This window comes from Stenella coeruleoalba, assembly GCF_951394435.1.
Source record: "Stenella coeruleoalba genome assembly, chromosome: 11".
NCBI lineage: Eukaryota > Metazoa > Chordata > Mammalia > Artiodactyla > Delphinidae > Stenella > Stenella coeruleoalba.
The window spans coordinates 5,280,689-5,295,308 of NC_137157.1; the positions used below are offsets into that span (position 1 = coordinate 5,280,689).

General features: G+C 58.6%; 1 protein-coding gene across 3 annotated transcripts in view; it reads left to right on the plus strand.

Annotated features, from left to right (window-relative positions):
- SHISAL1 (shisa like 1) overlaps positions 1–14,620 on the plus strand; it is a 75,231-nt gene that overhangs the window by 41,109 nt on the left and 19,502 nt on the right. For 2 of the 3 annotated variants that reach the window (XM_079936551.1, XM_079936552.1), the window contains exon 4: positions 1,319–1,636. In XM_079936551.1, coding sequence (XP_079792677.1) covers positions 1,319–1,636 — 318 coding nt within the window. Of the gene's footprint in view, positions 1–1,318; positions 1,680–14,620 lie in introns of those variants that run through there. The other variant, XM_079936550.1, reaches the window with a different exon arrangement.

Consider the following 14,620-nt stretch of genomic DNA (forward strand, 5'->3'; position numbering starts at 1 on the left):
CGGGCGAGCCCCGTGTGGAGCTCCGCTGGCCCCCTGCAGTGGTGAGGCCAGGAAACGGCCCTCCCCGGGCACCCGGGAGAGACTCAGACCCTGGCCTGGGCGGGAGGATATACCCGGACCCTGCCAGCGTGGCCCCGGCTGGTGGGGGGAGGGTTTGAGGGGCACTCAGGTCAGAGGAAGGGCCCAGCAGTTTCCAAGAGGCAGTGGGAGTCAGGCTGGGGAGGAAGGAAGGCGGTGGGGGGACAGAAAGCGGTGGCTGGGCAGAAGGCGCAGTGTCCCAGTGAGCTCCTCAGGGGGCAGCCAGCTTCCCTTCACTAAGGGGCATTTGCAGCTCAAAACCAACCCCATCATCTCTGCTTCTGGAGGGCAGACTGGCCCTCAGCGTGGAAATGCTGGGTGAAGGAATAAAAGAACCGACGTCAGGGGGCCCTGAGACCCCCCAGCCGTGCAGTCTGGGGGTGTCTGGTGGAGAGCGCTGTCGGGGAGCGGCCTGAGGGTGGGTGTGAAAGGCATGTGGCTGGTGGAGCAGATGCACCAGTGTCTGGTTCGTGGGGTGTGGGGAGGGCAGCTGAGCTGATGCCCTGACTCCTGGGCTTCCGAGGGAGGGAGCGTGATGGCGCAGGCTGGAAGGGAGCGGGCCCCAGGTGGGAGACGCCCTGGCTGAGTCCCACGCAGAACTTGGGGGTGTGAGGTGGCCCAGTGTAGATGCCAAGGGGCAGGAACTTGGGTCAGTTTGTCCTCAGACGCCAGACTTCCTGCATTTGCCCTGGGTCCAGAAAGATGGGGAGGGGAGGGGATGGTGAGGGATGCAAGAGAGCCTCCTAGATGGCGGGGGTTGGGGGGTGGGGGCGTAAGCCAAGGCCAGGAGGCGGGGCAAACGGGAGGTACCTGCGGGAGAGAGCTGGCAGGTCCGGGAGTAGCGCCCATGCTGGGGGGGCAGGAAGGTGAAAGTAAGGGCCACCACAACGCAAGAGCCCCAGATGCCCAGCGGAAATTTTCTTCCAGGGGGCCTAACAGGGTGAGGCCCCCTGGGCTCCCGGCCCAAGGACTTGGGGCCTTGGAGGGGATGCTCGAGGGACAGGCCGAGGGCAGTGGATTGCAGGCATCTGGGAGGGGCACACAGGTGGGGGAGAGGAAAGTGGGGAGTGGGCATGACAAGAGGGAGCTAAGATCCCCTGCCCCCCAGAGGGGTTCACCTCCTCTCGGAGACCCCGAAGTAGCCTCCGTGCCGCATTTTCTAATCAACCCCCCCGATTAACTCCAGCCTCGATGAGGCTGCTGTCCCGGCCTCTCTCAGCCTCTCTCTGTTTTCCCGCAGCAACTACACCGCCTTGTTGGGAGTGTGGATCTATGGCTTCTTCGTGTTGATGCTACTCGTCCTGGATCTTTTGTATTACTCGGCAATGAACTACGACGTTTGCAAGGTTTACCTGGCACGGTGGGGCATCCATGGACGGTGGATGAAACAGGACCCCAGGCGGTGGGGGAACCCTGCCCGGGCACCCCGGCCAGAGCAGCCGGCCCTGCAGTCCCAGCCTCCCCCGGGTCCCCTGCCTCAAGCCCCCCAGGCCGTCCACACGCTGCAGAGAGACAGCCACAGCCCACCGCTGATGAGCTTCCAGGGTTCGTCTGCCTGGTGAGTGGCTGCGATCTCTTGTCTTTGACGAGCTTGGAAAATACCAGATCATTATTGCTGCTGTGTTTGGCTTGTCAATTACCGGATGATTTGCTTATATTATTTGCCAAGAAAGATGTGAAGTGGCTCGTGGTAACAACGCGTGCCTGGACAGAAAAGTCGAAATGAAAGGTTGAAACAGAGCTTAGAAACAAAGCTTGCAAGTTTATTTTGCTTAGATTCTGGCGTGAGAGCTGTTGCCACTGAGCGTGAAGTGGAGTTGTGAGTTTCCTAGCTGCCAAGGCAAAAAGGGAAATTGGATGGCTTCCCAAGTTTTCACAGTCTGGTCAAAGGAAGCAAGTCGATCTGTCGGGGGCTGAGGGAGAAGCTTTTCTTGGCATGAAATTTGAAAATAAGCATATTTATTACTGGACTCCATCGTGCATATATGTTGAGTCGCAGAAAGGCATCTGAGGGCGATGCAGGCAGGCTGCTCAGCGATGGCTCAGGGGAAGGGAAGGAAGCCGGTCAGGGAGGTGGGATCTCGGCTGGCCTTATAGGGTGGCCATCCCAGCAGAGCCTGGTTACCCTGCCCCAGGGGCGAGTTCATGATTTCCTGGAAAGGGACAGACTGCCACTCTCATGTCTAGCCATCTCCAGTCTGGTGGGAGGCAGAGAATAACCTAACCTGGGCGTCCCTGGGCGGTGCAGAGCTGGAGGGAGAGAGGAGGGGTCTGTGCATTTTGAAGCAGGAACCTACCGTGTGACTGGCCAGCACCAAGAACAGGCATCAGCCCCCGGCAGGAGCCAGGCTGAGTGTAGATGCTCAAGTCCGGGGCTCGGGTGTGGGGTTCAGCTGCTCTGCAGGGGCTGAGCTGCAGCCATGGGCACACAGGGCGCGGGGCACATCATCCCAGGACATCACAGTACTGAGCCCAGCCTGCAAGATCCAGTGCAGAAACCTACAACACGGTGATCCCTGCCAAGCCATGAGTTTTGCAGGCAACCCAACCCAGGTTCAAGTCCCAGCTCTGCCAGTTACCAGCTCTGCAACTTCGGGCAAGCTCCTTCACCCTCTTAACCTTCCAATCCTTGTGAAGCAGGGGAGAGTGAGAACCCACCCCCCACCCCCGCCACCCTGGGATTGTCTTGAGGATCAAACAAAATGCCTGGCACATAGTAGGTGCTCAGCTAACCATTGCTCCTTCCTTGCAGGAGATGCAACCAAGCTAGTTCATGATCGTTTAAGCAGCTAACAGATAGTGACCTTTTCAATAATGAATGACTTAAATAATTAATAAGATACACTTTGCCACAACGGTCATGCAGGAGGCAAAGACGCAGCCTTGCTCAGCTCGGCTGGACAAATGTGGACTGAGCCGGTCCTCTGGGCGGGGCCCCCGAGCAGGCTTCTGGTGGTGTGGAGGTGATGGGTGGAGGAGAGGCTGCTCTTCCCCTTGAGGAGGGGGGAGGGGACACACAAGCCCACCCAAAGCTACAGACCATGAAACAGCTGTGGGCTCTGCCCCAGAGGTGTGGTCTCCTGAGATGTGAGTCTCGCGCAGCAGACACACCTGGGGTGCTCGTCAAAATAAATTCCTGGGTCTCAGGCACAGCCTCCTAACCAGGAATCTCTGGGGGTGATGCCTGTAGGCGCTACAGTTTGAGAACCATTGGAAAACTTCATTACCAGGACCCAAGTGTTTTGAGAGCTGAGACTCTACCATGTAAACGAAGGTGCTCCCCAGCCCCTGCCCTGTTCCTGACAAGACGGTGATGTGAGCCAGCCCTTAGGGGCTGTTGCCGTCCTGCCTGCAGAACCCGGGGTGGTTTGCTTGCACGGAAAGGGACCGCGCTGGTCCATTTCTGAGTCGCTGCGTCTGGTCCTAACAGTTCTCAGTGTCCCTTGCTGTTAACCGTTGCCTGTCTCTGAGGTCTCCCCCTTTCCATATTGCACACGTCGTGCACCTCCTGCGTACCAGGCCCTGTGCTGTGCGATCCAGATGGGGTTAAGGACGTCAGCTATGGAGGGGAAGGGGGCATGCAAGCTCGCTGGCATTGCACGTGAAGTCTGGGTTCATGGCATCTTCACGAGAGGCTGGGCTCCCAGCCCACAGGCTCTGCCCTCTGTACAGATGGTTTCATTTCTGAGCTCAGAGCCTCTTTGTGTCTTGGTTCTCATAGAGGCAGACTCAGAACGGGGTTTCCATCACCATATGAGTCTCCGTACAAGAACAAGCATCAGGAACGTGCCAGGACGCGATGGGGGTTAGGGGATCCCCAGGTGCCGCCCAGCTCCCATCCTGCCCTCCACGCTCTGTGTGACCTTGGGCCGGGGACTTCCTGCTTGGGCTTCCTTTTACCAGCCGAAGGGAGAGGGGATGGACTTTGAGACCAGAGCAGACCTTCACTCGCTGGGCCTCCTGGTGGGCGCCCATGGTTCCAGCAACATCTGCGGAGCACTTGCTGTGTTCCGGGCCCTGTTGGCACGCCTTCATTCTCACTACGACCCCGGGGGCTAAGTGCTGGAAGCACGGAGCTTTCTGGAGGAACCCAGCCAGTAGGGTCAGTACGTGATGGGGGTGGAGGGGGGTGAACAGCTGGCTCCAGCTCCTGCCCCACTGCCCCTTGCTTCCAGCTCCGCCCTCTGTGGCGGCAGGAATCCCTCCCCTTCCCGAGTGTGTACCCGTCTTCCCTGACATTGTTTGGTTTGGCTGAAGTTTCCCAAGCAGCCACTACCCCACCCTGGCTCTGTGCCGGGTGCTGGGGACACAGAAGCAAGCGGGCAAGTGAAGACCTGGGTAACCGTCACAGGATGATGGGGTACAGGTGGGGGGGGCGCAGGCGGGATGAGGGGCACAGCCAGGCCGTGGGCCCCAGCAGTCTGAGGTTAAACAAGCCTTGCCTTGTGGACAGGAGCGGAGGTGGGGCTTCTCAGGCAGGTGGAGGTCTGGGACCAGGTGCGGTGGTGGGTGTGGTCATGCGTGATGTCAGGCTGGGGGTGGGGGGGAGGGTGGAGAGTCGGGACAGCAGGGCTGTAATCAGTGTTTCTCCCGGAACAAGAGCTATAGCGTCTGCGCTGCTTTACTACCAATTGTCACCTGGATCTCCCCCCCCCAACCCCCGCACGTCGCTGAGATGCGTCTCCTTGAGCACGGATCCCCTCAGCCGCTCCCCAAGGGCGTCTCTCTCTCTCTCTCTCCCTCCCTCCCTCCCTCCCTCCCTCCCTCCTCTCTCTCTCTCCCTCCCTCCCTCCTCTCTCTCTCTCCCTCCCTCCCTCCCTCCTCTCTCTCTCTCCCTCCCTCCCTCCTCTCTCCCTCCCTCCCTCCTCTCTCCCTCCCTCCCTCTCTCCCTCCCTCCCTCCCTCCTCTCTCCCTCTCTCCCTCCTCTCTCTCTCCCTCCCTCCTCTCTCCCTCTCTCCCTCCTCTCTCTCTCCCTCCCTCCTCTCTCCCTCTCTCCCTCCCTCCCTCTCTCCCTCCCTCCCTCCCTCCCTTCTCTCTCTCTCTCTCTCTCTCTCTCTCTCTCTCTCTCTCTGTCTCTCTCTCTCGGCTTCTCCAGCTCCTGGAGGCTTCTCCATTCCTGGCCCAGGGCCCAGCTTCTTCCCTGGGGAGAAGGACCAGAGTTCTTCCTCTTGGAGGAGGGGCCGGGGAGGAAGCGGGCTGCAAATGCACACTCGGCGCCTCGGTCCCTGGAGTCCCCATCCCGAGGTGCCTTCCTCTTCCGGGGTCTCCATATGCCTGTTTCGAGCCCTTACTTGGCGATGGGGAATTCTGGAGCCAAGATCCAGCCCGGAACGACTCCAGGGGAGACTGAGGCAGGAGGCTTATCATAGGCACCCCGGAGGGGAGACCCAAGGATGCTGCAGCTGCCCGGTCCGGCGGCTGGGAGCAGGTACTAGACCTGGACGCCTGGCAGTGGACTGGGCTGGCCTCGGCGCCCCCAGCTGAGCCCTGTGAGGGGCCAGGCACCTAGCAGGGCTCAGCGAACACTCAGAAACCCACGAAGGAGGCTGTGGGCGCTGCTCCCTGCACCCTCCTCCAGGCAGCCGGCATTGATCTACTCAGTGTCAGGTGCTCAGGGCACAGAGACACAGAAAGAAACAAGATGGGAGGACAGGAAGCGGACGGCAGTAGCCGTTGCTCAGTGCCGACCATGTGCCAGGCACCCACACCGGCTCCGCCAGCAGGCGGGCACCGCTCAGCCGTAAAGCCGTCGGCCTTCAGCGCTATCATCACCGTCGGCATTATCAGAAGCAGCACGGGTGCCTGGGCCGGGAGTCAGACGGCCCAGGTTCAAGGCCCACCTGTGCCACTCGGAGGCTCTGCGACCTTGGGCAGCCCGTTCCACCGGCCCCTGCCTCAGTTTCCCCATGTAAGCACCAGGGGTCATAATCATCCTGAGAATTAAACGGGCTGATCCTCGTGCAGGCCTGGTACCTGGTCCTCAAGTGCCGGCGATTCTTGAGGTCATTTCACGTTTGGGTAAATAAAGGTGGTGGGGGTCCTGCCCTGCCAGGGTTGGGGGGGGGCGGGAACAGCATTCACCCCGTGCCCCACACAGGCCAGCCACATGCCGCCTGTTCTGTAGGGCTGTTGAGCCCCATTTTCAGATGTGGAACCTGGGGGGCTCGGAGGAGTTCATTGACTTGCCCAGGTCAGCCAGAGAAGGGGAGACTGATGCAGGGTCCCACCCCAGGGCCATGGCCTCTCTGCTGAGACTCGCAGAGCCTCTGGCGAGGCGGCCTCATCCACGGGAGGGGGAAGGAACGTCTTCGTCAGAAGCTTCTCTGGTGACGCGCGGACTGAGGCAGCCCCCAAGCTGCCACTTCAAGAGCAGTATCGGAGGTCGCGCATCAGGGGCGCTGCATCTCAGAGCAGTGCCTGCCTCCGTGGTCCCTGCAGACCCACACTCCATCCATCCCCATCCCCGGAAACGCCATCTCCTTGCTGCCTGGCAGGGCCAGGCCCAAACTGCATCACCACTTGGGATGGCATGGTGGTGCCCCTGCCTCGGAGCCCACAGTCACTGAGTTATGGACCCGGCCTGGATCCGGGGGTGGGGAGGTGCGGTCCGAGGGGATGAAGCGCAGCCGCTTTCAGTTAATTTCACGGAGAAGCTGGCTTTCCCTTCGTTTAGAGCACAATGACCTCGGACTGCAAAGTTTTCTGCTAAAATCCCACGGACTCGGCCTCCCCTGGCGCCCGCACCTCCGTGGCTCATTGCCTCCCGGAAAGTGGTGACAAGGTGCCCTGCTTTTCTGCTCATAATGTCTCCCTTGCTCACTTGACACGCTCTGGTTTTCTCCCGAGCTTAAGGAACGTTTCACCTCGGCCCTCGTCGCACCCCTGCCGGCTCCCAGGCGGCAGGAGGGCAACTCCGGGCTGTGCTCCCCCTTCCTGCCGCCCTCCCCTGCCTCTCCCTCCACCTGACTTTCTTTTTGCCCCAGCTCCGGGTCTACCTCCTGGTGAATCACATCTCTATTATTGTGCTACGGTTCCCCCAGGCTGGAACCTACGCCCACCGCAGGCATCTTGTCTCTGGTGTTCAGGGCACATAGTAGGTGCTCAGCTAATGCTGTCTGATGGACACAGCAGCAACAGAGCTGGAGTCAGCCCTGACACATCACCCTAACCCTCAGGCTGCATGCTTTATAGCTAGAACCCCCCTAGGCGTGCAGTGGAGCTAAAGGAGAAAAGGGAGGTGGCCGAGGTGCTGCAGGTACTCCCCAGGATCCTCACTGCAGCTTCAGGGAGAGGGGTCCCCGAGGCACGGTGTCATCCCAGCTGCCTCGACGCTTGTGTGCGTCATCGTCACTGTTACGGGCCCAGGGGAGAAGCAGGGGCTCCAGGTCAGACACATCTGGCTTTGAATCGCAGCTTGACTCCTCAAGACCTGTCTGAGCCTCGGTTTCCTCATCTGTAAAATGGGGACAATCTCGGCCTCACCTCACAGGGGTCTCAGGACCAGATGAGGTTCTGGCTGCCCTCTCAGGGCCCCAGCCCCCCGTTGTCCCTGCCTCACTCCCTCTGGTGTGTCCCACCTCCCCACCCCCGGAGAGGGTCTCCGCTCCTAACCTGGCCCCCAAGGCCCTCCGCAGCCTGTCTCACTCTCTCTGAAGCCTCGGGCTGCTGCTCACCTCCCTCTAAGATGCATGCACGGGAGCAGGTCGAGCGCTGGGAACCGCGGTTACACTTACAGTTTAGACGCCCTCCCCCCCGCCGATCATTATTTCCCTTGGTCCTTGTAACTCCCACCCTGGGAACTGAGCTGCACAGCTCTACCATCCCCTTTTACAGATGAGCAAACACAGGCCCAGAGAGGCTAAGTGACTTGCCCACGGCCACACAGTAAGTCCATGGACTTAAGCCAGGGTCTCCCTAGGCCACAGTTTCTCGGAACTAAGTACGACCCTGAGCCAACTGCCACAGCCCCTGCCAACCTCGGAGCCGCACACCCCACAGCAAGACAGGACTACAGGGGCTTCTATCTTCCCACCAAGGAAAGCTGCGCAGTCTTCCCCTCCCACCTCATCCCTCACCCCTGCCTCACACCTTCCATTCGAGGCCTGGTTCCCCTCCAGCTCTTGCTGATTCACACCTCCCTGCTTTTGCACACAATTCTCTTCCCAGAATGCTCTTCTTCCGCATCTCCCTGAGGAACTCCTATTCATCCTTCAAAACCTTCCCTGAGGTCAGGGTCCCTGGTCAGGCCTAGAGGGCTGAGATGGGGTGGTGACTGGAGGAGAGACAGGAGGCTGCCCAGCCCCCAAGCCTTCCCAAGAGAAAATTCCTGACTGGACCTGGGAAGGGGGTTGTTTGTGTATCTCAAACTTTAATGGGTATTCAATCCCCCAGGGTCCTGTTAAACTTGCAAATTCTGATGTGCATGGTCTGGGGTGGGCCTGGGATTCTGCATTTGTAGACAAGATCCTGGGAGATGCTGATGCTGCCAGTCTGGGGACCAGCCCTTGACTAGAGGACAGAGCCGCGACCGTTAGAGCTAGGAGCTTCTCTAGGGCAGGCTGCCTGACTTCAAGGCCCAGATTGGCAGAAGGAGCCCTGGAGGCCTGGGGGCTGGCGCTGGAGTCCAGGGGGGATGCTGAATTACCTGGCCCCCTGGGCAGTAGAGGAGCAGCTCCCCCTGGTCCACCTGGCCAGCCAAGAAAGCCTCCAGCCAGGGAGGGGCTTGTTTGCAAGGAAGTGTCCCATCACTTGAGAGAACGGCCACAGTCACATGAAGTGCCCAGAGGACCCAGAAGAGCCCACGATGAACTGCGGGGGAGGGAGGAGTCAGGGCATGCTTCCTGGAAGAGGAGGCGATGTTGCGCCTCACCTGAGGAGGTAAGGGGAGGCCACCTGGTTGGCGCACAATGGAAAAGTCACCTCGGACAGAGGGAGCAGCTTGAAAAATGGCCCCGGTGACCCTTGAAATCACGTGACTTTTGCAGATTTCGTGTGGGAGAACCAGACATTCTTTCCTGATGTTCGTTCGGGGGCTCCCCTCTCAGCCCATCACTCTCCCACCTCCTCCCTCCCCCACCTAGAACCCTCACAGCCCATTGCAGAACTCATCTGTGCCTCCCCGTGGGGTCCCTGGAGTTCACCCAACCCCAGAGCCTCCCCGCCTGGCAGAGCCCAGGCGTCACTTTTTTGCTGGCTCTGCGGCCAGAGTTTCTGGTGTACGGTTTCTGCAGGGACACCAGCCAACAGCGAGAAATTCCAGAAAATTAGGAGACAAAGGGAGAGGACCAGGTATCTTCTTTCCTTGGCATCACATCAAATACCAAGGAGGCCTCCGTGATCGGAATTCAGAAAACAGTGACTGTCCCAAGTGGGGCTGGAGTTTCAAATGCTTAGGGCTTCCAGCTGGATCAGGACACTCTGGCCCTGTCCCCTCCGACCCCTGTCCTTCCCGGCTGGGCCCTGGCTTCCTCCCACCCGGCCTAGTTGACACAGGAAGGCACCCTCTGCCAGCTCTCCCTGTTTTCACCTTGTTCACACGGCTTTGGTGAAAACCCAGGAGAGTGTTTGTTCATTAGTGGTGCTCCACGACCAGGGGGTACCATGAGGGATGAGGGGTGACAGAAAGTCCAGACCAGAGGCCTCACGTGCTGTGTGTCCTCAGGTGAGCCGCTGGCCCTCTCTGAGTCTCAGTATCTACTCTGGACAATGGTGATGAGAGGTGAAGGAGGGCACACAGAAAGGCCCAGCCCAGGGCTGAGCACACAGTAGGGCTGCAGGGAGCGTTGATGCTATTCCTGGGGAGTGTCCCCTCGCCCCTCACCAGCTGGCCTGTCCCTCCTTACCCTGGAGAGGGCAGAAAGCCAGACTTCTCAGTGGAGAAGAGCCGGCAGCGGGATGGGGGGTACGGAGGCGGGGCAGTTAGCCCAAGAGGGAACGCTTGGGTTTGGTGCTGGGGAGTGAATTTAAAATAACAGCAACCCTGGAGCAGGGGTGCAGCCGGGTACGCTATGTTCCTGCCCCAGCCCCGCTAGAACATAAGAATGAGGGTTTCGTTTGCTTGATTCAATGCCTCCCTCCCAGCTCCCAAACACTTATTTGACAAATCCTCATTTTACAGACAAGACAACGAAGGCACAGAGAGGTTAGGTAACTGGTCCAAGGTCACCCAGCTGGTCACCTGCAGACTCAGCACTTGAACCCAGGCAGTGTGCTCCACCCCAGGCTGTCAGGCCCGGGTCTTCAGTCTGGTGCCCTTGGCCAGAGAGCCGGACGAGAGAAGGCAGGAGTCAGGAGATAGAGCTTGAGGGCCTCTGCATGCCCCTGAAGGCTTGGGCAGGGAGCAGCTCCCTGCTGCAGGCTCCAGCCAGGGCAGGGCCAAGGGCAGGGGGAGGGGCCAGGAGGAAGATGGGGTATAGCGTCCAGTTCTGGTCCAGAGAGGGGCAGGGATGGGAGCCGATCTCCCCCACTCCTATCCTGCGCCAGTCTCTGAGTTGGGCAACTGGACACACAGTCAGACTGACTCTGGTGCAGACAGAGGAAATGAGTGATCAGATCTGATCAAAGGGAGCCCAGAGGAGACACCTGCCCATCCTGGGCATCAGGGAGAGTTCCCTGGAGGAGGTGGCGGCTGGAATGATCTTTAAGGATGAGTAAGAGTTAGGCAAAAAAAAGAAAAAGCCGGGAGTGTGTTGCTGGTAGGAAAAACAGCACGTGCAAAGGCCCAGGTGAGGGGTCAGGCCCACGAGGTCTCCGAAGGGAGCAGCTGTCCAGGAACAGAGTTCGACTCAGGGTTCTTTTCTCTGATAGAATTATCAGATAGATTCTTCTTCTAGTGAACCCCCCTTTGCTAATAATATTCCACAAGAGGCCAGAAACGCCCTCCAGAAAGTCTTCCGGTGCTCAAAGCCTTCTCTTTTTCTGCTCTCTCCCTTCCTCGAGGGCGATAAACCCCAACAGAGACCCCAACCCAGCCCTTGAAAGCGCCAGCCTCCAGGGTCCAGAAAAAAGAACCAAACAGTCCACGTTCAAAGGGACCTGGGGCTATGCTGGTGGATTTTCCCACTCATACCAAGGAGTAAATTGTGATATTGGAGCAGAAGGGAAGGGGGTGGACGAAGCAGTTTGGAGGGACAGTCCTGAGTTCAAATCCCACGGCTGCCCTCCTGAGTCATGTGACCTGGGCAATTCCTGCAACATCCCGCCCCCTCCCTGCCCCCTCCCTGTCTCTCAAGGCTTAGGGTCTTCTTTGGGAGGGGATGATGAGATGCGTGGAGAGGCAGGACCGCCTGGAGCCAGAGCACGGGGCCCCTTATCTCTGGTCTTGATTATTATTTCCTCCACCTCAGCCCTCCACCAAGTAGCCGTGACAGTTTCCTTTCTTTTCATGCCAAATTTTCCACCATAAAATTGCCCGTGCTCAGTGGAGAGCACGCGAGCAAGGGACCAAATGGCCACACCACCAAACGCGGCCCCTCCTCCCCTCCAGCCCTCTCTTGTCGTCAGCACATCATTTCGCTTTATAGCTGTTGCCTTCGCCCAGAAAATTGTGTGTCTTGGGTTTTTAATTCAACATTATGTCATGGCGAGCTGCCCGCGTTATTGAGAACTTTTCATGAGCAGTGCTTTAATGGCTGCATTCACTGTGCCGTGGTCCGTCACTCCATGACCCACTTCCTTGTCTCTGGCTACCTGGGGGCTTCTGACCTCCCACCTCTCAGAGCATCGATCTTCTCGTGCCCCGGTCCCTCGGCCTCCAGGACAAGAGGGTTTCTGGTGTTGGCACTGAAACCCCCTGCCCATCCCTGCCCAGGCGTGTGCTACCCAGTGATGGAGGGCTCACTCCTCCGAAGCCAGCTGCCTGTATCTGAACAACTCCACCTGCTACGAAACTCTATTTCTTTACAGGCAGGAAGCAGAGTGGTGAGGGGCAGAGGCTCTTGGAGGCTGGCAGACCTGGGTTCAAATCTTGCTCCCCTGTTTCTTGGTGGCCAGAGGACCTCCAGCACATGATTTAGCCGAACTGCCCTCACCTGGAAAGCAGGGTGATTAAATCAGCCTCACAAGGTGCTGTCTGGCTAAATGAGACGTGGGAAGAGCCTGACATATAGAAACTGCTGTACAAATGTTTTTCATCTCTCCCCGGCATCACATCGAGGTGTGGCAGGCTTTCTGCAGTGTTGAAGATGGCAGTCGGCTGTCCCCAGGGTCCACAGCCCTTTCGGCTGAGTACCAGACAGCGATCAACACAAGGAAGGGTTTCACTGGATGAGTAGGAGTTTTCTGGAAGTGGAGAAAGGGCAGAGAGAGCAGCTTGGCAACGTCCCAGAGGAGGGAAAAGGCTGAGGAAAAGTGAGGAACCCTGGGGAGCCCCGGGTCCTGGGCACTACCCCATCATAGCTCCCGGCCTCTCACTGGCCCCACCTCAGTCCATTTCACTGCTCCCTCCTCGTGTCTGCAGCCTTAGACACTGGAGGACCCTTCCTTCAGCCTCTTTTTCCCATCTCCACCCCCCGCCCCGGGAACCCCACCCGGCCCACAGTTACAGTCTTGTCCCCCTGTACCTGACCCCGGGTCTGTCTCCACCCGCGTCTCCCCCGACTCCAGACTCACCCGGATGTTCAGTAGACACGGCCGACAGACCAGCACATCCAGGGACCCCCGCCCCCTCCCGCCGGAGCCAAGCTGACCCCACCCTCTCTTTCCCGTTTCACACGTCCTGTGAGCGATACCGGAACGAACCCAGAACCCTCCCTCCGCACCCCTCTCCCAAGACCAACCATTCCAGTCCATCTTCCCACCAGGGTCGAGACAACGCCTCCTAATTCTCTCCCTGCTTCTATCCTCTGCCTCCCAACCCCCCCCCCCTGCCCCCCAACCACATGGAGCAACGATCCCTTTCAAATGTGAATCAGAACCCACCGATGCCTTTCTCACTGGGGAGAAAATTCTCTCACTGGCTCACAGCTTGACCTGACGCCCCTCCCCAGCCCCTCTGTACTCCTCTCCCCCACTTGATCAGCCACACTGGCCTCCCTGCGGCTCCCGGAGCTTGCCAAGCTCACCCCTACCTCAGGGCCTTTGCTCCTGCCACTCCCCCTGCCTGAAAAGCTCTCCTCCCAGATAGTTGCATGGCTTGCTCTCTCTCTCTTCCACCAGGTTCCTGCCCAGATGTCACCTCCTCCAAGAGGCCCTCCCTGGCCAAGGTTTATATGATAGCAACAGCCTTCCCACCCCACCATCCCCCTCTACTCCCCCTATTTCTCTTTCGGTTTCTACATGGAGCTCACCACCTCTGTTGTGTTTGCTTTCTTGTCTGCTGTCTCCTCTGCTGTAAGGAATCCCGGGAGAGCTGGGATTGGTCTGTCTTGTGCCCAGCCGTGCCCCCAGCACCTAGAAGTAGGCTAGGCGCTCCATAAGTAAGTGTTGAGTGCATGCATCTTCTTCTGCCCGGAGCCTGGCACGTATTAGGCACCGAGTAAATGTCAGACCGATGAGTGGATTGCATCATTATTGTTCATAAAAGGAGCTCCCATTTACTGAGGAACTGGTGAGCTAAGCGGCTGCAGCAGACGGTGCCAGTTCACGTCCCTAGCTTGGCCACCCTGAACTCCGTGCATGGAGGAGGAAACGGAGCCTCGGCGAGAGTCAGCAACTTTCCCAGAGCTGCACGGCTGCTGAGGCAGAATTCACACCCAGGTCTAGCTGACTCCGAAGCCCACGTTCTTGGAACGGGAAGCAGGGTCTCCCCGGTACTTCTCCTGCTGTGAGAGCTACACCCTGAGCTGGTGCTCACGAAGCACCCAGCCCCGTGCTGGACCTGGCGACAGCCTCCCTGTGCAAGTCAGGCCTTACCCACCCCTGGGGCAGGACCCTGAGGGTCCTCCAAAAGAGCATGAGGTCTGGGGCTCCAGGCGCCGGCAGACCAAGCCCCCTCTGATCTGGACGCAGTACCGACCTGGGGTTCAGAGGGTGCCTCCACTTGCTAGTGGGGAACCTCAGGCAAATTATTTCACTTCTCTGAGCCTCAATTTTCCCACCTGTAAAATGGACCAGTAGACCAACCCTGCGGGGCGACTGCGAGGATTAGAACAGGGCCCGGCATGTGATAGGGGCCTCATGCTCATCGTAATTATTGGTGTGTTATTAGTGCAAAGAGTAAAAGTAGACAAGAGAAGCCACAGAACCCCCCAACACGCACAGGTGTTTTGCATTTTCTGCTTTCTTATGCACGTGCTTTTCCACTCTTCCAATAATGACGTACAGTGTTTCCCCCTTATCCAAAGTTTCACTTTACCGGGTTTCAGTTGCCTGCGGTCAACCTCGATCTGAAAATATTAAATGGAAGATTCCAGAAATAAAGAATTCATACGTTTTAAATTGCACACCGTTCTGAGTAGCGTGATAAAATCTCAATCCGTCTTGCCCCGGATGTGACACATCCCGTTGTCCAGGGTGTCCCGTCCATCAGTCACTTAGTAACCCTCTTGGTTATCAGATGGGCAGTTGTGGTGTCACAGAGCTTGTGTTCAAGTGACCCTTATCT